At 38.2% G+C, this 23,280-nt stretch overlaps 5 protein-coding genes across 9 annotated transcripts; 4 read left to right on the top strand and 1 right to left on the bottom strand.

Annotated features, from left to right (window-relative positions):
• On the top strand, positions 689–5,180 carry LOC18771371 (CDP-diacylglycerol--inositol 3-phosphatidyltransferase 1). 2 transcript variants are annotated; one of them, XM_020569171.1, is made up of 13 exons: positions 689–1,182; positions 1,337–1,419; positions 1,507–1,744; positions 1,910–2,045; positions 2,161–2,245; positions 2,632–2,681; positions 3,247–3,286; positions 3,585–3,629; positions 3,889–3,954; positions 4,056–4,170; positions 4,263–4,319; positions 4,392–4,490; positions 4,759–5,180. In XM_020569171.1, exons 4-13 carry the CDS (start codon positions 1,973–1,975, stop codon positions 4,816–4,818), a joined length of 690 nt encoding a protein of 229 aa, XP_020424760.1. In that variant the 5' UTR covers positions 689–1,182; positions 1,337–1,419; positions 1,507–1,744; positions 1,910–1,972; the 3' UTR covers positions 4,819–5,180. The 2 variants fall into 2 exon arrangements, with proteins under 2 accessions (XP_020424760.1, XP_007202523.1); XM_007202461.2 differs by having other exon boundaries at positions 694–1,182; positions 1,645–1,744.
• On the bottom strand, positions 6,017–8,255 carry LOC18771363. Its single transcript, XM_007204293.2, has 2 exons — positions 7,657–8,255; positions 6,017–7,031 (listed from the first exon to the last, which is right to left on the bottom strand). The coding sequence occupies exons 1-2, from the start codon at positions 7,960–7,962 to the stop codon at positions 6,195–6,197; spliced, it is 1,143 nt and encodes a 380-aa protein (XP_007204355.1). The 5' UTR covers positions 7,963–8,255; the 3' UTR covers positions 6,017–6,194.
• On the top strand, positions 8,708–10,669 carry LOC18771532 (APO protein 2, chloroplastic). Its single transcript, XM_007204285.2, has 3 exons — positions 8,708–8,957; positions 9,045–9,385; positions 9,484–10,669. The coding sequence occupies exons 1-3, from the start codon at positions 8,784–8,786 to the stop codon at positions 10,316–10,318; spliced, it is 1,350 nt and encodes a 449-aa protein (XP_007204347.1). The 5' UTR covers positions 8,708–8,783; the 3' UTR covers positions 10,319–10,669.
• Positions 12,669–16,237, top strand: LOC18771275 (1-acyl-sn-glycerol-3-phosphate acyltransferase 1, chloroplastic). 2 transcript variants are annotated; one of them, XM_020568523.1, is made up of 8 exons: positions 12,669–13,064; positions 13,170–13,213; positions 13,591–13,663; positions 14,105–14,299; positions 14,396–14,802; positions 14,887–14,988; positions 15,089–15,389; positions 15,514–15,707. In XM_020568523.1, the coding sequence occupies exons 1-7, from the start codon at positions 13,028–13,030 to the stop codon at positions 15,302–15,304; spliced, it is 1,074 nt and encodes a 357-aa protein (XP_020424112.1). In that variant the 5' UTR covers positions 12,669–13,027; the 3' UTR covers positions 15,305–15,389; positions 15,514–15,707. The 2 variants fall into 2 exon arrangements, with proteins under 2 accessions (XP_020424112.1, XP_020424111.1); XM_020568522.1 differs by lacking the exon at positions 15,514–15,707 and adding an exon at positions 15,801–16,237 and having other exon boundaries at positions 12,670–13,064.
• On the top strand, positions 17,350–23,202 carry LOC18771247 (probable cyclic nucleotide-gated ion channel 5). 3 transcript variants are annotated; one of them, XM_020569293.1, is made up of 8 exons: positions 17,350–17,930; positions 18,867–18,953; positions 19,384–19,957; positions 20,166–20,378; positions 20,800–21,104; positions 21,378–21,489; positions 21,955–22,191; positions 22,352–23,202. In XM_020569293.1, exons 2-8 carry the CDS (start codon positions 18,895–18,897, stop codon positions 23,048–23,050), a joined length of 2,199 nt encoding a protein of 732 aa, XP_020424882.1. In that variant the 5' UTR covers positions 17,350–17,930; positions 18,867–18,894; the 3' UTR covers positions 23,051–23,202. The 3 variants fall into 3 exon arrangements, with proteins under 3 accessions (XP_020424882.1, XP_007204256.1, XP_020424883.1); XM_007204194.2 differs by having other exon boundaries at positions 17,350–17,960; positions 22,352–23,181; XM_020569294.1 differs by having other exon boundaries at positions 17,700–17,960; positions 18,909–18,953; positions 22,352–23,181.

The raw sequence follows: 23,280 nt of genomic DNA, 5'->3' as shown, positions 1-23,280 counted from the left end.
TCGCCACGTTTCAGCAGTGAAATGCCCATTGTCAGCTTTTGATTTTGAAGTTGGGGCTGTAAATGTGAAGAAATCAATTTATTTAAAGGAAAAAATCTAAAACGGCCATTCACTTTCCCAATGAGTGGTGTGGTGTGCATTTCAATTTTTGATGAGGAGTATTTTGACCACCCCAAAATGTTTTTCTTTCTATATACAATATATCTCATGCATCAATTTGGCCTGTTTTCCTTCTTTTACAGGTAAATAAAATCTGTGCTGATCTTTGCCAAATTGGAAGAAAACCAAGTCCTCCTTGTGTCTCTAATAGCCAGGGTCACTGCATCCATCCACATAATATTATTAATTGATTAAATTCATTTCACAAGCAAGTTAATACACAAATAGAATTGCCTTTCATTCCCCAAGTTGTGCATAAGGATAAGATTCTAAAATTTTAAATTTTGATTGTGCTTATTGTGTCTCTGAAGTATTTGAAATGGTAAAACAAAATTGAAAAACCAGAACTTTGTGTTAGACATATACTTTACTTGCATTTCATTCCATGCTTGATAAGTAAGGAATTGATTTTTCGTTGTGTGATTCGTAATTGTATGGCTACTTTTATTATAGAAGGTTCTAACTCAAATTGTTAAGAGTATTTAACTTTGATTTCTATATAAGCTTGCATGAAAAAAAATAAGGGCTCAAAGGAGTAATTGGGATGATGCCCTAGAGAAGTTCTTTCCAAAGAGTGTGATCAAAACCCTCGAGCTGGCCATGATCTAAGCTAATCCACCATCAATTTGCTCTCAGTGCGTTTGGTGTCCAGATAATATTAAACGTGCCGCTCATTCTATGCTGAATCCATGTATTATCATAGGGTTGTCCACACCCGAACGGTTCACTAAGCCTAACCGTAACATCTCTCCACGCAACCTCTCAGTCTCCACACTCGACACCCTTCCCATCCTTCTCGTTTCTCTCACTTTGTCCGGAACCGTAACATCCAAACGCCGGCGATTCTCTCCGTCCGCCCATCACCACCGCCGATCTCTCTCTTCTTCAGACACCCGATTCCTCCTAACACCTTGAATCCCTCCATTTCCTCGAATAATCTCTCCTCTCCCTCAGTCCCGATTTCTCTCTCACTCTCTGTTACAATTTTAGTCACGAATCGTCGAATCCTGTTCCATTTCCGAGGTGATTATTTATGGGTTTTGATTCAAATTTTCAAAGGAAGAAAAAATATTGATTTGCCCTAATTTAGCAGATTATTAGGTTTTTATTATATATTTTAAAATTTTAATTTTTTGTTCATTTGTTCAGTTTAACCCATTTTGTATCGAATGTGCAGATATTTAACTTCATTTTCGTCACCAATTGCCTCTGTTCTGGTGGTTTACTGGGCTACGAGCTGAAGATCAATCTATGGAAGAGGTATGATCTGATTTGTTTTGGTACTCTTTTTGTTACATGTGATTGAAAGCTCTGGTTCATGCTAATCGATGAAAGCTCTGGTTTTAGGGCTTGCAATGTAACCCTAAGACCCAGAAGGTGATTACATTGCGATCTCCGCCGTTGTGGGTCGCAATGTAACCCTATGCTAAGTTGATGTAAACAAGCTACGTATCTGAGTCATCGTGCTCCATCATTTCCAATCAGGGCTTGCAGAGAGAGAAAGGGGAATCAGAGTATTAGGGTTAGCGCCTGCAGTGATTGCATTGCGATCTCCGCTGTCGAGGTGAAAGGAGGACTCCAAAAGGTAGATTTGGTTCTTATTTTCCACTAATTGCCATCTTATGCCTCCATTAAGTTAATTTTGTGTGATTATTGTTTGTTTTATTTTTGTTTAGTGTTGCTTCTTCGTATAGACATGCAAGAGTATGGGTAATGGGTTATAGTAAGAAAAATTTGCATTTGTGTGCAGGGGCAACATTTATTGGCAAATTCAATGCATTTTATGTAATTCAAGTTTAAAAAGGAAGTTTCAATGGCCAAGAAATCTGTAACACAACGAAGGTTAACAAAACTTGATGTCTACCTATACATACCCAATATAATTGGTGAGTATTTCATTGTTTTGGTTATATGTTCTTAAAGCAAGTTACTTTAGAACTACAGTCAACTAAAGATGTCTTTGTTTTATTCAAAATGATTGTACGTTTACTGGGAATGCAGGGTACATAAGGGTTCTTATGAACTGTTTTGCGTTTGCTCAGTGCTTCTCCAACAAGCAGCTTTTCTCTATTCTCTATTTTGTCAGGTGAGAATTAATGCTTTTGAAAAATTCATTTATGTTGTTTGGACTTGTGGATTTAGAAGAAGAGATTTGCATTTACTGTAACATTTTATATGAGATTTTAAAAGTTTATTTTAGGGTTGATGGAGGGTTTCAAATGCGCAAGAAAATATGAGTATTCACCTCTTAACCACTTAAATAATAATAATAATCCACAACCAAAAGTGTGACAACTCTCTCTTTTTGAGTTTTTCTTTACTAAACATTTGATGCAAATAAACTTTAAACTAAATCGTGAAATCTAAATCTCTCATTTCAAATACGCAGTCCAAATGAAACCTTAGTTTTTGCACTGTATCTTTTTCAATGTCTATGTTGGGTATAATATATGATTAAGTTTGCTGTTCCAGCTTTGTCTGTGATGGCGTAGATGGTTGGTGTGCTCGTAAATTCAATCAAGGTATGAGAGTTTCTGTAGCTTGCACTTTTGTTTTTTGATAGGAAGATTGCGTTGTTTGTGCATATATACATTTATAGAAACAACTTGTTGTAAGTCGGTACAGATACCAAGTGTGATTTGTATAATGTCAAAATGATTATCATTAAAAGAATCCACTCAATACAAATGTATCAGTATCATTTGGTCTTCACCAACCCTTTTCCTTTCAGCTATATAAGTAGATACATTTCCTGACTCTCGTTCATACTTTTTCACTGTACATAGTGGGTGTGACTTGAATTATTTTCAAGTTGTACTTTCTGCAGAGCTAGATAATATAGGTATAAATACATTTAAAAAAAATTGATCTCCAAACATCATGAATTATTTATTAGTGTACTCCTTATTTAGAGATTGCAGTATAGTATTGGTAGAAGCCTCTGTATTGTATTGAGCTTTAAATAATTTCATTACTGAAGTGCTCTCCTTGTTTTCAGTTTCCTGATTGTAAAGTAATGAAGAATTTTGTGGTTTGCATATTTGATTCAATTATCTTAATACATCTTTGTTTCCCTTCCTGGCTCAGTTTCAACCTTTGGAGCTGTTTTGGACATGGTGACAGATAGGTAATCTCATAATGACTTTATTGCAATAGCCTAAACTATACACAGCAGTTACTGAAAATACATCTCAGTGGATCTGCAATAGATCCACATTGACAAACAGTGCCAACATTCGATCAGACAACACCAATCCTCAAAATTGAATAGCCTGAGTTAACCTACATCAGTCCTCTAATCCACAGTAAGATACATGTGCATGCGCACCCACGCAGGTGCATGCACGTGCACAAGAAACATAGTATTGCTGAAATGATTTAGCTAGATTGGTAATCACCGTATTGATTAATGTCTTGTATCTCAGGATAAGCACTGCGTGTCTCTTGGTAGTTCTTTCACAAGTATACCGGTAAGACATTTTATTTAGGGAGCTGATTTTTCCACTCTGCTTTTGTCCACTTACACTCCCTTTGTTGGAAATTGTATGTTCCCACTCTTTTGTTCACTTACACTCCCTTTTTTGTTATAGTTAAAAGTATTAAAAAACAGAATGGAGTGTATGTGGACAAAAGGGGAGTGGAAAAATCACCACCCTTTATTTATGGTCTACAAGTTGCTATAACTATACATGCATGTTTGTCTTAGCTTGTGGTGGGATTTTAATGCAGGCCTGGCTTTGTTTTCCTTTCATTGCTTGCCTTAGATATTGCCAGCCACTGGCTGCAGATGTACAGGTTATTTTCTTTTTCTTTTTAATTAATTTATGTATGGGATGAATTGGGTTATTTTTTGAGAAAGTTTTATTTTGTTAACACTTTAGTTCATTTATTTGCAGTACTTTCCTGTTAGGCAAGGCTAGTCACAAGGATGTGAAAGACAGCACTAATTGGCTTTTTAAAGCATACTACGGGAATCGGATGTTTATGGCTTACTGTTGTGTAGCTTGTGAGGTAAGTGTAAATTGGTTTGCCTATCTACGTACGGAAATCTTTCAATAGTGGTAGTTGTGACTCTTCTCTAAATTTGAGTATTTACTCTGCAGGTGCTTTATATAATTCTATTTCTTCTTGCAAAGAACGAAACCGAGAGCTTGATTGATGTAAGTGCTGTTTTTTAAGATATAAAGAGGAAGTACCCAGATTATTTTTGTTTCTGAATTTCCCTGTTTCAGGTCTTAACTGGACTTGCAAAGCATATTACACCTCTTTCTGTTCTTGTTGGTTTGAGTTTATTTGGATGGGCCGTCAAGCAAGCAGTCAATCTTATACAGGTAGACTATGGCTATCTGTTTACTGTCTGAAAATGAAGAATTACTTTGTGTTGACAAATAGTTGAGGTTCCCCTAAAAGAAATTGATAGTTTAGTCAGTCCTACCCAAGTTTTCTTGGTAGTTTGTCGTCCAAATGTTCTTTTAAATTTAATCTAGCTAATCAACTTTTTCAAGTTTAAGTCATCTAATTCCTCCTACCTGTTCGACCAAAGAAAAAAAAAAAAATCTTCTTATCTGGATTGTTTTGAAATTCATTTCATGATTTCAGTTGAAGACAGCAGCAGATGTGTGCGTGCTTCATGATATCAACAAAAAGCAGAGCCCCTAATGCAAATCAACTTCGATGACCTGAGTTGCATTCAACATTCAGCTTTGCTGCCCAGTTCTTCATGTTCAAATGTGTAACCCGCGAGTGGGATTGCTTTATTTTAGCGAGACATAAAATGAAGAAAGAATTGTAATGCCTTTTCTTTCATTGATTTATTTTTAATTTTTAATTTTTTTGAGTGAACCATAGCACAAAATTTGACACTTTGACATCTTTTCTTAACCTTAAAAGGAAGAAAGAAAAAAAAACGGCATGCTCTAATTCCCGAGCTTCTTTCTTCTAGTTAGTTGTGTATGATGTGAATCCAAACTCCCCAAAAGATTTGTCAATTGGAATGATAATGATGATTATTTGAATTCTCATATGCATTGTCAGCACGTTGCACTGACTGACTAGTGGCCGGAAAACATCGGATTCAACCAGACTCTCATCAATATTAAACCATGCATCCCCGGAAATTGTTATCTTTTCGAATTTGGATTCTGTCGTTCTCTTGGCTATTTTCTTTTTATTTCTAATTGAAATGGTGGATTCTTAAGGTTCACACATGTTAAAGTATCATTCCAAAATCCGTTTGTTTGTATATTAAAGAGAAAAAAACAGTACAAATTTCACGGTAGACACTTGGAAATCGGTAAAAGGTTGAGCACTTCCAACTATGGATCAGCATGGTTTGGATGCAGAATTTACATTCCCCTGGTTGATAACTGCTATGAACAGCTGGAGCAACAACATAGAACGACTTGGCTGGATAAAGATTAAACATGAAATATAAAGCAAATCGTTAAACCAATCTTGATTTCTACCGTAAAAATATTACATTTGTGGAAGGGTTGCCTGAAGAAAGTTGAGGTTCCACTCCAAAACCAATTGACAATGGGGGGAGTAGCCCAACTCCTTATAAGCCCAGGCTAGGTCCCTTAACATTTCAATGTGAGACAAACACTCTCAACATGCTCCCGCACGTGTGGCGAACTTTCAAGCCTAACACGTGGACAACACATATTGGGTGACGTGGGAGCACGTGTGGCCGTTGGGCCCAACACGTGAAGCCTTGCTCTGATACCATGAAGAAAGTTGAGGTTCCACCCCAAAACCAATTGGCAATGGGGGGAGTAGCCCAACTCCTTATAAGCCCAGGCTAGGTCCCTTAACATTTCAATGTGGGACAAACACTCTCAACAATACTAAAACTGTAAAAACTGTAAAAAGCTTCAATTAAAAAAGAGAAGAAAAAAGAAGATGGTACTCTCACTGAGAAAAGGTGCTGAGCAGATGAACTTTTGCTCTAAACAAATCGAATAATCCTTCTAAGATCTTTTATCTAACACTCGTGGAGAAGCCTGGAAATGTCAATCTTTACTCGCTCAAAAATACTAATACAGGCTATACCCGAATAACTGGCTGATGATTATGGCAGATCCAAGGGCAATTGCAACCAGGGAAGAAGCCCATGTCAGTTTCTCTGTTATTCTGGGAACTCTATCCTTTAGTGCCTGACTACATGAGCCAAGAAAGACTGTATAGCTTCCCATTGCAACTACGGTCCCAACTAAAAACATAACCAGAAATGCGGCACCAGCAACGCGAGATGGCAAAGCAAGAGTGGGCAAGACCATCATCAATGCATCTGGCTGCAGCCCATGGACAATTCCAGTGGCAAAAGTAGCAAAACCAATCTTCTTCTTCCCAACGGCAGGGTTTTCTAGAGATTCATATACACTAGCATCACACTCTCCATTCTCTAAGGCAACACAAGGACTTGAGACTTCTGAAGCTTCCTTAATGCCCATGGCACCAATAACTAGTAGAGTAATGCCCACAACTCTTGTGCCCCATGTTCGGATAATTTCAATGTGAAGCCGATCCTTTAGTAGTAGAAATATTAAGCCAAAGATAACCTGGCCAGCGTCATGGCCACATCCCCAAAGGGCTCCAACTAAAGCACTTTCAATGCGGGTGCGCCCAATTGAGAGTGGAGCCAAAGCAGCTAAGTGGTCAGGACCTGATAATGTGTGTAAGCAACCGGCTAAGAACCCAGTCCATGCACTACTCAGTAATTCAGTCTGGATCAGTCTTCCCCCGATAGCAGCAGCTGGGCTACCTGTCTTTGTTGCAGTTTGAAAGGATGCATAAGCCGCTGGTGCACAAGCTGGTTGTATTAAGATCAAAACAAGGGCAGAAAGCACAACAAATGCCCTGGTGATCAGGCCCTGATCACCAAAAGAATATAACAAGTAAGTTATCTGGTCAAAACAAATGGATTAATGGTCGCATATAAAAGGTGAAACTGTAGCTGGGAATTTGCAGACGCCCCATCTATCTCATTTTGATAGTGGTCGTTGTGGATATAGTAGTCAAGAACCAAATACGAAACTTAGATGGAAATAACGGAAACTTGTGTACACAGTATAACCTATGTTCCTACTTCAATCCATGATTACCACAGTGACTCTCTGTTAACATTCCGCAGTTCTCTTTTAAAGATTAGATCTAAACCTCCTTTGAGGGTGCTACCAAGTAGACAAGCAGTTGCTAACACAGAGTCCACGTTGAGACGTTACAATCTGGTATGAATAAACTGCATATTCTAAACTACAAAACTATGCAAGTTTTAGAGGGCAAAATAAACTACATTTTGGATCAGACAACGACAACATTTCGGATCAGAAAGTACTCCGTGGAAAATAACCAAACATTTCATCACTCATCAAACCAATTGTTTACATTTCAACACATGATTGTAGCAATAACAACGAAGAAACCCCACAACATAAAATTAATCAAAGTCATATCTTTTATCAATTTCTGTCATTTAAAACAAGAGATGTCCATTACCTTGCGTTGGGTAGAAGCCCCATTTGCAATCTTCTTGATAATCTGCGGATTTGGCAACTCCGGCCTGTTCGGCGAGAGAGCCGGTAAAATGTTGGACGGCGCTGATGAAGAAGGAGAAGAAGAAAAAATTGGAGATGGGTTTTGATGTTTGCAGGAAACCAAGCTGACCCGTCTGAGATTGGGCAGTTGGGAAGCGGGAAAGTTGAGTTTGGCCGAGGCAATACGAGCGAGTGGAGGGAGAAAAGGTGAGGGTTTTACATGGAGTTTCAAAGGGGTTGGGGAGGAAGAGAACAGAAGCCTTTCCATGGCTTCTCTCTCCCTCTCTATCTGCCTCTCCTTTGTGTTCTGTCCTGTGTCTCTGATAAAGGTTTAGATTTGGAGGCAATGAACTTGCAGAGAGAGAGAGATGGGTTTAGCAAAAATCACTCCTTTTTGTCCTATAAAAAAGTTAATTTTTCTTTATTTTAGTAGTAGCCTTCACCTTCACGATACTATTTTGTTCCCTTCCCTTTCCACTTCCTTCCTGGTCTTGAAAGGACGCAGCAAATCCATTATCATTATTGTTAAGGTCCAATACTTTGTTTTGCTTAGTGATCCACGGTCCACCTATGAATTTGGTTCATCTTCTCCATTATCTACCATTCTCCGGTTAGTGCAGGTTAGAATATTTAAAGCGTATAGTCGTGCGGCTCTACTTTAAAATATATTAATATTTAAAGAGTATGGCCGCGCGGCTATACTCTGTAAATGTATACGAATATTTTAGTCATATAGCCGAGCGGCTATACCTTAAAAATATATTAATATTTAAAGAGCATCGCCGCGCGGCTATACGCTGTAAATGTATACGAAAATTTAAACGTATAGCCGCGCGGCTATACGGTTTTAATATATTCGAATATTTTAATAGTACAGCCGCACGGCTATACTATTTAAATGTATTCGAATATTTAATTGGATAGCCGTTCGGCTATACTGTACAAAATGGTTTTTCTTTTTTGACGAAACGGTGTCGCATTATTTTGGTTTGTGACTTGCAGAAGAGGAAGGAACCATATCACAAACAAAGCGATGGTCGAAACACTCTTCGGCTGTCATGTTTGCTGCGAAAGCACTTGGTCTCAGAGATGAATAGCAGCTCTCATTATTTCTCACATGGCACTGTAGCTTTGTTCTGTGGTAAAGGAATGGACTTTCGTCCCAAAGTTGGGACCTTGCAGGCTTCCTTCAATGGAAAATCAGAATTTCTGAATCTCCACGTTTACCCTGCTCTTACTTCCATTGATTCTTTTCGATTTCAGGTATGCTGGCAGTCATTCTCACTACTATTCAATTGAAGATTGCGTAAATTTAGTATTGTGATTTTAATTGATTAAATTTATTTGTAGGAGCATGGTTGCAATGTACTGAAGCTTTCATTGAAGTCAAGAACTTCCCAATCGCAAGCATTGGTGGTGAGGAGCGATCATCCTCAAAATTCTGACTTTCCGAAATACTATTCGAAAAAGGAGAAGAAGCCCTTTCCAGTCCCCATTGTGGACTTGAGGCGGGCTGCCAGGGAAAGGCTTAAGAGCAGGAAGGGCAAGCCTAAAACACCAGTTCCTCCTCCCAAGAATGGCTTGCTTGTCAAGACCCTTATCCCAGTTGCCTATGACGTCTTCAATGCAAGAATTACATTGATCAATAATTTGAAGAAGCTGTTAAAGGTGGTGCCTGTGCAAGCTTGCAGGTTGGTGTTACCTTTAGGAACTTTGTTGGAAAGGAACTTGCATAATTAAATGGAAATTAAATTTTGCTCCTTCCATTAATCACTGAACTCGTGTGCAGGTTCTGTAATGAAATTCATGTGGGGCCTGTTGGGCATCCGTTCAAATCATGTAAAGGTGCAAATGCTAACATTCGTAAGGGTGTTCATGAGTGGATAACAAATGCGACCGTTGATGACGTATTCTTACCAGTTGAAGCTTTCCATCTCTATGATCGCCTTGGAAGACGCATTCCTCATGAGGAGAGATTCTCAATTCCTAGAATTCCAGCAATAGTTGAGCTTTGCATCCAAGCTGGGGTTGATGTCGCAGAATATCCCACTAAAAGGAGAAGAAAGCCAATCATCCGCATTTCAAAAAGTGAATTTGTTGATGCAGATGAAAGTGAGCTACCAGACACTGACACTGAAGGACCCAAGAGACCCGTCTTGACTGAAATACCCGATTCAGAGATAGTAGCCCCATCAGATGAAGAAGAAACAACCTTGCTTGCTGAGGAAACACTACGAGCATGGGACCAGATGAGGAGAGGAGCCAAGAGGCTAATGAAGATGTATCTGGTGAGGGTTTGTGGGTATTGCCCTGAGGTTCATGTGGGTCCCAGTGGGCACAAGGCTCAGAACTGTGGAGCCTTCAAACACCAACAACGAAATGGGCAACATGGTTGGCAGGCGGCAGTGCTCAATGACTTGATACCACCAAGATATGTGTGGCATGTTCCAGATGTAAATGGACCACCAATGGAAAGGGAGCTCAGGAACTTCTATGGGCAAGCCCCTGCTGTTGTTGAAATGTGCATTCAGGCGGGTGCTGCTGTGCCAGAAGAATACAGACCAACCATGAGGTTGGATGTTGGAATTCCCTCAACCATTAAAGAAGCTGAAATGGTAGTTTGATGAGATGAGTTGATCTTTGCCCCCTCTTCTTTTCAGTACAATGTAAATTGTACGTAGAATATTGGAATTGAGTGCTGGGAAAAATTATTGCAGATAATTTGTTTGTACATATTACCTTGCTTTTTTCTATCCCAAAACAATGAAAATTGATCTAAAACATCCTTTTATCACCTAACCATTTTTTGAGACCTCCAAAGAAGAGTAATTCAGTCACCTTTGAGTAATTCAGTCACCCTTCCTCTTTGACCTGAGGAAAAATCTCATCAAATGTAACAATCACCATCTTACCATGTCGCTTGAACAAAAAGCTAGAATCAGGTCTTTGCAGTTAAAGTTCAATCTTGCATTTTTCATGGAGTGGAGTTTTGCTCTGCTTGATTGTCTGTCTGGCTTTACAATTTTTTTGGGGTGCTCGGTTCTCTTCAGTTGCTGCGTACCGCGCCCTTGCAGTGTGTTTTCTATACTTGTGGGGTTTTTTTAATTTATAATTTTATGCTGCTCCTCTCAGCGGTTCTCCATCCGGGGGCATTTTCTGGTTTCCTCGTATGATTGTCTGTTTGTCTGTGCAATTTTGCAGTTCTTCATGGAGTGGAGTTTTGCTCTGCTTGATTGTCTGTTTGGCTTTACAATTTTTTTGGGGTGCTCAGTTCTCTTCAGTTGCTGCATACCGTGCCTTTGCAGTGTGTTTTCGATACTTGTGTTTTAATTTATAATTTTATGCTGCTCCTCTCAGCGGTTCTCCATCCGGGGGCATTTGCTGGTTTCCTCGTATGTATGGCTGATGTGTTACTTTATACTTCTGTGCTGCTATGCAGCTTCTTTATAATTTGGTTTTGTTATGTGTTGTTCTGTCTTTTGGATCTTAGTTTAGTGTTTCGCTGTGCTTTGGTCGCCTTGAGTATAGATGACTCACAGCCTGCAGGATCATGCAGCAAGTGCTACACTCGTGTGCTATCCTACTTTCAGGGAAGGCCATACTCCACACTGCTCAATTCTCTAAACCTCTGGCTCACACTCAAATGAGACCGCAAGAGGTTGGCATGGAGGCCATTTGGATTGGACTATCTGTTCAATTAATCTGTTGGCCTTGATTCTTCCACATGAATTGATAGGTGAGGTGCTTCAAAAGCTAGGAAAATGCACCTAACTGAGAATGCAGATAAGCAGCATTGCTTGCCCCTTTGAGCTCCGAATATGGATTGAAAATTTTGATATATTTAACATTTTCGTTTCGCTGGAAGGGTCAATTTGTTGACCCTTAAAAAGTGGTTATTGGGTAATTAAGGCCACATGCATAGAGCAATCCTATTGCTGCTGCATGGAACAAGTCCTAATGGGTTAACGCCATAACTTCTTACACTTGTATGCATTCTATTTCTTTCAGCAACCTCAGATCCCACTTTATTCTGCCCACAAGCGTTCATAACCACCTCAGCACACAGACACACACCCGCAAAAGAAAAAGACATACGTCCGGATAAACAAAGAGACAGAGAAAGGAAGGGACATAGTTTTACTTCGCAAGAGGCACACTCAAGCTAGAGAGAATTCAAAGCAATGGCAGGACCACAACAAGTGAAGGCTGCTGCAGGCGCACAGGGGATGAAGGGTCCGTCACCTGCGCAGCATTCAACGGAGGTACTCCATCAGACGTCAAAGGTGTCTTTCTGCCCAATGAGAATGGCTCTTGGTGGCTTTGCCGTAATTGTCACCATTGGTTATTTCACCTTATACACCAAGAAGAAGCCGGAGGCATCTGCTTTAGACGTTGCCAAAGTTGCCACCGGATTTTCCCATCCAGAAAACACTCACCCCCGCAAATAGATTAACAATTAACTTCATAAATATCAACTTCAGCTTACTCTGTTTTAACAACAAAAAGAACAAATTGTCATGCCTTATATCATTATTACATTATATTTGTGGAGGTAATTTTTTTTTTTTTAAAATGAAAAATTGTTGGGGTTCTCTTTTTACTTGTAATGCTTTTATATGACTGGCTGAAGAGCAAATAAGATGTTGGTCATGCTCCTGTAACTTGTTGGTCTCCAATATATTTACGAAGGATTGTCAAATGTATTCATGTGCATGAGCAACTACTGGCATCAAGTCCATTTGTAGTCATCATCAACCTGCAAATAATAATTTCATTCTGAGAACAAGTTTGTGAAATAAGGCATTTGGAAAACAAAATTGCATAATGAAAATAAAAACAAACCAGAAATACAAAATTGCCTAATAAAAACGAAAAGCAAAACAGAAATGTGAAAGAAAAAGGAAAAAACCCCAAGTTTTCAAGTATCCACTGATTTTTCCCGGAACGTGTTAACAGATGGGGCATAATGTAAATATTCCTTCTTCTGTTTTTTACCTGTCTAACTGGATTTTAGCAGTAGATTAGATTTAGAGCGGAAAGGAGCAAAGAAGGAAAGAAAAGCTTGTGGCTTTGGCGGTCTCACCCTATCACAAGCAGACCCACCCCGATACATCCAACACCAACAAAGACAATCGCTTTCGTTTTGCAAATTCATAAGCACAAGAACACCCAGAAAAACCCAATATTAGAATAATAAACTAATCAAGGATAAGGGATATGCCTTCAATTTCTCACTGCACGTGACTGATGTGCTCCCATCCCAGGACTATAAACCCTAATCCCCGTACAATTCACCCTGACTCAATTCTCAAAAATCTTTTCTTTGAACCTCCATGGAAGTCACTTTTCAACCTTCCCATGCTGTACTCTGTATATATCATCCTTTTCTCGTTTTGTTTCTTTTTTTTTTTTTTAAATTATGGACAAGAATTAAAATTTGGGCTGACACTCTCTGTGGTTACTTCAACGTATCAGATCACAGGCAATCGAGGTTTGCTTCAACATCGTCTTTGTTGCCGGTAGTTCTTCTATACCTTTTTTATTTATTTATAATTTATCCCATTTTCTCTAGCTGTCTTCCTTTGATTCAAATCTGTTTGACTTACGGGAAAAGAAAAGTTTTCATTTTTAATCAAGTTGAGGAATTTGTAGTTTGATGTCTATATAATATAATGCATTTTGAATTATGGGCAATGAACACCAATTCAGCAGGCTACACACACTTAGCATCATCACAACTTTGGTAAAGGCTTTGGTGTATTTATGTGGCAGTAGCCCTTTATGTTTTTTAATTTGATCCCTTCGCCTACCATCGTTGGTAGAAGAAGCACCAAACCCACTGCCCTCTTCCCTCCATTGCTGGTGTAATTGCTTTGACATTTTCTTCATAATGCAGCCATTCACTTACAAGGGACTCTCGATTCGGTGCTCTCCATGCAGATGGCCCATTTGGGCAAATTTAAGTAAATGTAAGTATAGGCATTCTTAGCTTAGTATCTCACGTGATTTTTGCTCCGAGTCCAAGTACATGCATGATTGAGTGCTGTCTTGTAATATATTTACCTTTACAATCTTATGCAAAATTCTTGGTTTTTGCCTATTAGCCATGAGGATTATGTATGATCTACACATCTATTTCAAAGAAATCCAAGACAATATGAGATAGTGTGTGGATTGTGGAATCGTCTTGTATGGCTAATATTTGTGACAAATCTATTTATTTTTGTTATTCATTCTATTGTATCAACATCAAACCACGTATATATAGCTGATGTCTGGATTTGAAGGCACATGTTTTGAGATGGATGTTTGAATGGACTGTATGAGCTTCTTCCTCCTCCCTTGCAGATTCATTTACTCTTTTGTCCTGTCTTTTAGATCTGGTTATGATGCCTCTTTTTTCCCCTCAGCTGCTTGTCGTAGTGTTTTATGCATTCAAAGGAAGCATGGTGGCATATCACGGTGCAACATTGATGCAAAAGAGGACTTTGGAAGACCAAATTATGATATTAGATTGCACACCCACCATAGGTTGTCCAGGTATGCAGTTGGACGATCTGGACTTACTGAAGCTGGGACCACTAGTGCTGACTATCCATTGCCAGGTTTCTCTAACTACTGTTATTCTGTTGTTACTTCCTTCTGTTAGCAGCCTTATAAATCTAATTGACTGACCTGTTGTTATTTTTTTTGAAGTGCAGAAGTAAATACGGTCTCAAAATTTAGGGGAATAGGCTTCTATGCCATTACTGCTTTCAATGCCATTTATCTCTTTGTGCTGATGCTGGTAGCCCATCCTTTTGTTCTGTTGTTGGATCAATACAAAAGAAAAGCTCATATGTTTATTGCCAAAGTTTGGGCCACTGTTACTGTTACACCATTTGTTAAGATCAAGTTTGAGGGACTGGAGAATTTGCCACCTCCAGATGCTCCTGCTGTATATGTTTCCAACCACCAGAGCTTTTTAGACATATATGTTCTTCTTACAATTGGGAGACCCTTTAAGTTTATCAGCAAGACTAGCATATTTCTCTATCCCATTGTTGGGTGGGCCATGTTTCTGATGGGTGTAATTCCTTTAAAGCGCATGGACAGCAAAAGTCAATTGGTATTCCATTTCTTTTGTTCCGTGTATATAAATGCAATCATTATCTAAACTATGGTTTTAAAATATGTTGGCTTCTGTATATAGGAGTGTCTTAAGCGTTGCATAGATCTTATCAAGAAGGGGGCCTCTGTCTTTTTCTTTCCTGAGGGAACACGCAGTAAAGATGGAAAATTAGGCTCTTTCAAGGTGAGATATTTTCTATTCTTTGTCCTTGTTTGCTGATATGTGTAGTTCTCTTTAAATAAAGATAATTAGGAAATTTCTGAACTGTGTTGTTGACATGCAGAAAGGTGCCTTCAGTATTGCAGCAAAAACCAAGGTACCAGTAGTGCCCATTACCCTTATAGGAACTGGAAAAATCATGCCTCCAGGAAGGGAGGCTATCTTGAATACTGGATCTGTGAAAGTTGTGATTCATAAGCCTATACAAGGAAATGATACAGAAGTACTGTGTAGTGAAAGTAGAAACATAATCGCAGATGCACTCAATCGTCAAGGCTGAGATATCTACTGCCACATGTTCTGATTGGTTTCTATGGTTCATGCTTAAATCCTTTGCTGTGGATTGACGAAACAGGTTCAGAAAGGTATGAATCATTTGTTGAATTTCCTCTCTGCTTACTAATTGCTGCCAATTTTGCTCATGCTAAAGTTTATAAGAGCTATTTGAAACTATATGCTCATGCTAATCTCGATCATGCACCTGTTTAGACTTGTAGCCGTGGTGCAGTAGAGATAAAGTTGTGTATCACAAGGTTAAACTGTAACATGTGGATGGTTCCCTCCTCCTCCTTAGGCGGATAGTTTCTTCTAATTTGCTTCTTGTTCATATTGCAAGTAATGTTTTAATGGTTTTAAACTGAATGCCGTATAGGCTTATATACTGAGAACATGTTTGTTTGGTCTCTTCTCTTGTACAAATGTGCTGCTGCATTAGTTGGCAAGTAAATCGTGTTCGCTGTGAAGGTAACTAAACATGTTTTGCCACTTATTTTTAGGTTGTGGTTGTGGATAGATCATATCATAGCTGATACAGATACAGAGCAAATGAGTCACGTCTGTCTGAATCTGTAACGTCTCCTTGGCCGTGCCAGACTTACAAACTTGCAAGCGCCGCTGCGGCCTAATAAAGTAAATGTCTTCATCCCAATATCCACAGAGAGAAGCCAAGGGTTTGCAGGGCCCGGGTCCAGGAGTCTTGACCAATGTTGCCTTCCAATGTTTAGAGATAATAAATAAAGGGGAGGCCTTTTTGTTTTGTCACCAAGATTATACCCTTGTTTTTCTTATCAGTCTTTTGTTTATTATATTTTAATAGAAATATGCCCCCACGTCTCAAATCCAATCTCATATTGCGATGGATGGATAATAATGTGGAGCGCCTCCACTTATAATTACTCGCTAAGCAAATTAAATATTTTATTTTAAGGTGACAGTGAATGACGATACGCTTTGAGCTTTGGCCATGAAATTTTACGGAGCAATCCTGGTTTGACTTTTTAATCGCAAGATCATGAAATTAAAAACTAAAAATTAAAATGGTGATTCATTTTCCATCAAATTATATTATATCTCTTTGATTTTGGAAAGGCTTCGTGCATGCTGCTAACACTAGAATTGGAATTTGGAAGGAAAAATAAAAATAGTGTCTTTCTTCACATATAACTTTTGAAACATTGAAGGGGTCATTTGCACCTGTAAATCTAATCCGGCCAACCAAAGTTAGACTAGTTAATTTGATAATCAACCGATATTATGGTTAATTACAAACAAGTTACAACAGCTGGAATAAATCTATTTATCTAAAGGGTTATTTACTCAAATGGTCCTTATTGCCTAGTTGCATTTTAGTCCCTCACTAAATTATTCATTCAAATGATCCACCAACTCTTTATTAATCGACAAATTGGTCATACCGTTACATTTTATGTTAAATTGAGCAGCACATGCTATATTTGTAACAGATAAATACGATTTTTGATAGTTAATATGCGATTAAAAATTAATACAATAAAAAAAAATTTAATTAATAACTACTAGCCTCGCTGCACGCGCTTCCGCGCATGCGAGAGGTTTTTTTTAAAAAAAATTTAAATTTATTTTAGAATTAAAAAAGATAATGGATATTTGTGTTTCATAAAAATAGGATCCATTATCTGAATTTTCTTTTAATTTTAATTTTTTTAATACGAAAAATTGTGAATTTACCATATTATCCTCATTTAATTAATAATTTCAATTCTTAATGTTTGCATTAAACAATGGCATTTTTTGATATTTTGAATGTTTCACCATTCTCTGCCTTTTGCTTTATATATATAGATAAAAGAATAAAACAACAACGAAAAAAAAACCACCCCACTGAACCTCTCTCTCCCAGCCTCTTTGTTTCTTCGTCCCTCTTTTCCTCTCTCTTCCCTCCGCTTTCAGTTTCCTAAATATAGAGAGGCTACGGATGTGCCTACAGGGATATGGGTTTGTATGAAGAGAGAGAGAGAGAGAGAGAGAGAGAGAGAGAGAGAGAGAGAGATTGAGAGAGGAGGTAGGGACAAGGAGGGAGGGGAAGAGAGGGTGGGGAATGGGGAGGAGGAGATGGGGCGATGGGGTGATGGTTATCGGGCTAGGGGTTGTGAGGTGGGAGAGGGAGAAAGGTTTTTATATTTTGTTTTTAGTTTTTAATTTATTTAGTATTTTATTTAACTGAAGTGTTTTACTTTTATATTTGACTCCGATATTAAACGGTAGGACTAATTTGTTGATTAATATAAAATTGATGGACCGTTTGAACAATTAATTTAATTAAAGAACTAAAATGCAACTTAGGTATAAGTTTGATGACTATTTGAGTAAATAACCTTTATCTGAACAATCAATAATCCTAGATAACGCAGTGGTGAGAGACACGCAATAACAAAGAAAAAGAAAAAGGACTTTTTGCAAGTTGAGCTCTGTTGTCATCTCATCAGTGTTGTGAAAACATTTCGGAAACCATTGACTTATTTTCTTCTTTTTCAATTTATTTCGGAATTCATTCATTCTCTCTCGTGACATCGTCCTTTCCTTTGATTGTTCTCGACACGCTGTTGTATAACTACAATCTCTCTGTCTGTTAAGGCACAAGGAACGGAGTAAGAATCTAAAGACCTACGGATTTTACTGTGAGTTGCTTTTATCTATATTTTCCAATCCCGCGTGCTTGATCATTTCTGCATAGATACTCATTTATACAATATGGGTTCTTCCGTAAATTGCAGGAAATCTCTGTCATAGATTGAAATTACTGTAATTTTATTGCATGTATTTGTGCGGTTTTGTGGTTTGAACTACTCTACCCTTCATCTACCACCACACAGCTTTTCCTTGAACTCAGTCATGTTCCTTGCTTTTTTTTTTTTTTTTTTTTTGGAGGAGGTTCTTAAATTGATGATCAACGCCAGGAAACAGCGGTTCTGGTAATTTATGGTTGTCTTGGATTATGCTAGAAATGAAAGGAATTGGCTTTACATGAGCATTATTTGGAGATCCGATGGTTGACAAAAAAAGGCCTAAATCATACCGTACAATTAGAGAATATGGGAAAGAAAAAAAGAAAAAAGAGCGGAGAAAATTGAAGAGTTTGTATCTGAACTGCGGAAATGGTTAGCTAGATGTTGTTCTTAGTGAATAAGTTAATAAAATTGAAAACTCATAAGTAGGTCACTAACACAATGGTTTCGACTGCTTTGTGTATGCACTATTGACTATCCTGGGGATCTGAGCTATATAATTTCAGGTTATAGCAATAGATGCCAGTTTGTTTACTATAAATTTAGCCTTCGTTGGTTACGTCAAAGTGTTAAAAACATTTAGTGTACTATAAATCAGGTCATTATATTTCTAAGTTATGAGTAAAGCACTATCATTGGAACTTAGGGTTTTCTAGATTCATACTTCCTTGGTGGTTGGTTGGGGTTTATGAGGCCAATCTTTTCAGATGTGAGATAGCTCAGCCACGTAGACCTGAATATGATGACTTTGATGCCCACTATTTTGCACTTAATTGGATATGCTTTTTTTATATGCAGGTGGCATTGATGTGTTTGATTGAGTAAAATGTTTGATTGCAGTTACAAGTCACAGTACTTGGGAGGGCAGAGAGAGAAGTTTGTCAGGTATGAGATGTAACTTTTGTTTGGTTGCAAATTTTTTAGGGGCATCATTACCCAATATGAAGATCTGGATCAACTAGTCAACTAGTCGTACCAACATTTGTACATGTTGGAATGACTAGTTGAGATATCATGCCTGCTTAAAAGTTTAGGATTCTGGTGTTTCCATATCCAATAAAAAGATAGCAAATTACCTAACTAGCAAATGTGTTGTGATTTATGGTTGGAAAATTGTTTATGCAACTGTTTTACCTTCTAGATTGTTTTCTTTATAATTATTTCAAAATATTAATATTTGATTCATGTTGCATCGTGTATTGATTAATTGAGATATTATAGTTCCTGGTTATTGGACCCGTTTATTTAGATTTGGGTCATTTGCTAAAATGGCATCGAATGTCGTGCTTATTGGCGCTTTTTATTTATTTTCCAGGCTCGATGACTTGGACTCTAGGTTATCATCACCTTCTGATAGTGGGGCAAGAAGATGTGGATTTAATATTGAGGGACTAAGCCGAACTGGTCCTGCCAGGGATACATCTTTTAAGAGAGGAATGAGAAAGGGGTCTGAAGGACTCAAGTCGATCGGTCGATCACTTGGATTTGGGATTTCTCGTGCAGTGTTCCCTGAAGATCTTAAAGGGTCAGACAAGAAGATATTTGATCCTCAGGACAAATTTCTCCTGTTGTGGAATAGACTTTTCGTCATATCCTGTATTCTGGCAGTGTCTGTGGACCCTCTGTTTTTCTATCTTCCAGTCATCAATAATTCATCAAGTTGTCTTGGTATAGATCGAAGGTTGGCTATCATAGCGACCACATTGCGGATGATTGTTGATGCTTTCTATCTTATTCACATGGCTCTCCAGTTTAGGACAGCTTACATTGCTCCATCATCTCGGGTTTTTGGACGAGGTGAACTGGTGATTGATCCGGCACGAATAGCCAAGCGATACTTACGGAGATATTTCATTATTGATTTTCTTGCTGTGCTACCACTACCACAGGTAAGAGTGTGTTACCTTAAATTATTCCGCATTGCTCTACCTCTTTCCTATAGTTTTGGCTTCTAATTTGTTCTTTCCTTTTGTTTCTAAATTAGCATATTTTATTTTGTAGTAGAATATCTAAAAGATACTTTGAGCTGGATGTAACCAATATCAACTAAGTGTTAGTCCTATGCGCTTAAAACTAAAAGGCTGTAAATTGGTGCAGATTATAGTTTGGAGGTTTCTTCAGAGGTCCAAAGGTTCAGATGTGCTTGCTACAAAACAGGCTTTGCTTTTCATAGTTTTGCTTCAGTATATTCCCAGACTTGTTCGAGTCTTACCTTTGACTTCAGAACTGAAAAGAACAGCTGGCGTCTTTGCTGAAACTGCTTGGGCAGGTGCTGCATGTTACTTGCTATTATACATGCTCGCTAGTCATGTGAGTACCTTATTTGGTATCTTCTCTTTATTGTTTTATGCCTTGTTCACTTGCTGTATGTTATTCAATTTCCCTAATCTCCCTGTTAGGTTATTAGTCATAAACTTTTCCTAAGACCTTTTGTCCTTATATTTTTCACATGCAATATAATTTTGAAGTGTAGTTGTATCTTTGCCTTTATAACTAGTTGTCTGTTTCTTCATTATGTAGATGCCATGCAGTCTGTAATACATATATAATTATCCTCATATAAGTTGCAAACATGCTGGACGTTTTCTTGGTAAAAAATGTCTCCTCCTTCTCACTCATGGTCATGTCTAATTCTATCAAGTACTTAATTTTTCTTTTAAGCTTCATATGTTACCATGGGAGTTATATGTTTCTTTTGGGCAATTAATATCTGTTGGATGAATATTTGCAGATAGTTGGGGCATTTTGGTATTTATTAGCTTTAGAACGTAATGATACATGCTGGCAGAGGGCTTGTACTGATATTGGAAAACCATGTGATAAAAATTTCTTGTACTGCGGGAACCAAAACATATTAGATGCTGGGACTTGGTCCAATGTTACTGGAAACATCCAGTCAAAATGCTCAACAGATGACCAGAATGCCTACTTTGATTTTGGAATCTACAAATCAGCTTTATCATCTGGTGTTGTTTCATCCAAGAAGTTCCTCCCCAAATACTGTTACTGCTTATGGTGGGGACTACAGAATTTAAGGTAATGATATTTTCTTTTATGTGGTGGTTTTACTTGAAGTACAAAATATAAAAAAATACATTAATTGTTGTTGGTTAACTTTAGTTTCTCAGTGTAAAGATATCTTTTACTTCTTGGTTATTTGTTTAGCATGCCAACATACTCTAACACTCCTTTCACAAACTAACTTCTTGCATCTCCAATGATTTTCACTTATAGTTATTCCTATCTGTTGTCTCTTGTGGGCTTGAAAGTTTTAGCTTTTAACAGCGTTTCTATGACTTTTGTGTATAGTACACTTGGCCAGGGGCTTGCAACCAGTACCTATCCTGGAGAGGTTATATTTTCCATATCACTAGCTATATTCGGACTGATCCTCTTTGCACTTCTAATAGGAAACATGCAGGTAAACTTGCAAATAACAGTTGATGCTTATAACATCCATTTAGCACCTTTGTGTATAATACTTTGTCTGATGGAGACTCTTGAAGCTTTTGGTGGTGACTCATTTTGGTGCACGATATAAGATTGTGGCATCCTGATTTTGGTCGGGCTTATTCTTGCTTTGGATGCTCTTTTGATTAAATGATGAAATAAATCTGAAGAGGTTGTTTTGGTTTCATATTAAAGTCATATTGGCTGCTTCCGTTTCATAGTCTTTAAGAGTCAGAGTGAGGCAAAGATACAGAAAGGAAATTGTACCTTTCCGTTGTGTATTTTTTTTGCGATTATCTTTAGGTTTAATTGGGTTTCAATTTTTACTAAATATATGCTTGTTGCTCAAATCTTACCATTGTAAAAATAATGCAGCATGAAAAGCAGAATATGATCTGATAGTGCTAATATTCTGGTTGTTATGGTATTGTGACAGACCTACCTTCAATCTCTTACTATTCGACTTGAGGAGATGAGGGTCAAAAGACGCGATTCAGAGCAGTGGATGCATCACCGCTTGCTCCCACAAGACCTAAGGGAACGTGTTAGGCGATATGATCAATATAAGTGGTTGGAAACACGTGGGGTGGACGAGCAGAGTTTGGTTCAGAGTCTACCAAAGGATCTTAGGAGAGATATTAAACGGCACCTCTGTTTGGCGTTAGTGAGGAGGGTATGATTAGTAATTCTTTCATGCTTTGTGTATATTTCTAGTGGTAATTGCTTGCACATTTGTTGGTTGCTCCTTTATATGAAGTTAGCTTTGCTTATTTGTAAATTTATTTCGGTTTCCTTTCTATTGTATTGACCTTTTACTTTGCTGGTTATTGCAGGTTCCTCTGTTTGAGAATATGGATGAGAGGTTGCTTGATGCTATTTGTGAGAGACTGAAACCAAGTTTATTCACAGAGAGTACTTACATAGTTCGAGAAGGAGATCCAGTTGACGAGATGCTTTTCATCATTCGTGGTCGCCTGGAGAGTGTAACAACAGATGGGGGTAGGAGTGGGTTTTTTAACCGCAGTTTACTGAAAGAAGGTGATTTCTGTGGGGAGGAACTTCTAACTTGGGCGCTGGATCCAAAATCTGGTTCTAACCTACCGTCATCTACTAGGACGGTAAGGGCTTTGACAGAGGTTGAGGCTTTTGCCCTTGTGGCTGAAGAGTTGAAATTTGTTGCCAGTCAGTTTAGGCGCCTTCACAGTAGGCAGGTTCAGCACACCTTCCGTTTCTACTCGCAGCAGTGGCGGACATGGGCTGCTTGCTTTATTCAAGCAGCATGGCGTCGTTCTTCCAAGAGGAAAAACATGGAGCTTCGCCGGAAGGAAGAGGAAGGAGAAACAGAAGTGTTTGGAGGTGTACGAAGCAATGCTGGAGGTTCATATAGCATTGGTGCCACGTTTTTAGCTTCCAGGTTCGCTGCCAATGCACTTCGTGGTGTTCACCGAAATAGGAATGCAAAGAGTGCTCGAGAATTGGTCAAATTACAAAAGCCTCCAGAACCTGATTTTAGTGCTGAAAGTGCTGATTAATTTGTAATATATTATGACTCGTTCAACTGATTAGTTTCTATTTTCTAGGTGGTCAGAAACAATGTATTATACACAAATTCCAGCTGGAAACGTGAAGAATGTTAAAACTGATGTTTCATACTTGTTTTCCATTGAGCGAATGTTTTTTTTTTGTTTTTGTTTTTTTTTTTAAAGTGTTACCTTATTATTATCATTTGACACAGATACGTTGAAAAACCTACAGAATGCCT

Source organism: Prunus persica, chromosome G7 (assembly GCF_000346465.2).
Source record: "Prunus persica cultivar Lovell chromosome G7, Prunus_persica_NCBIv2, whole genome shotgun sequence".
Classification (NCBI taxonomy): Eukaryota; Viridiplantae; Streptophyta; class Magnoliopsida; order Rosales; family Rosaceae; genus Prunus; species Prunus persica.
This window is presented reverse-complemented; position numbering and strand designations above follow the sequence as displayed.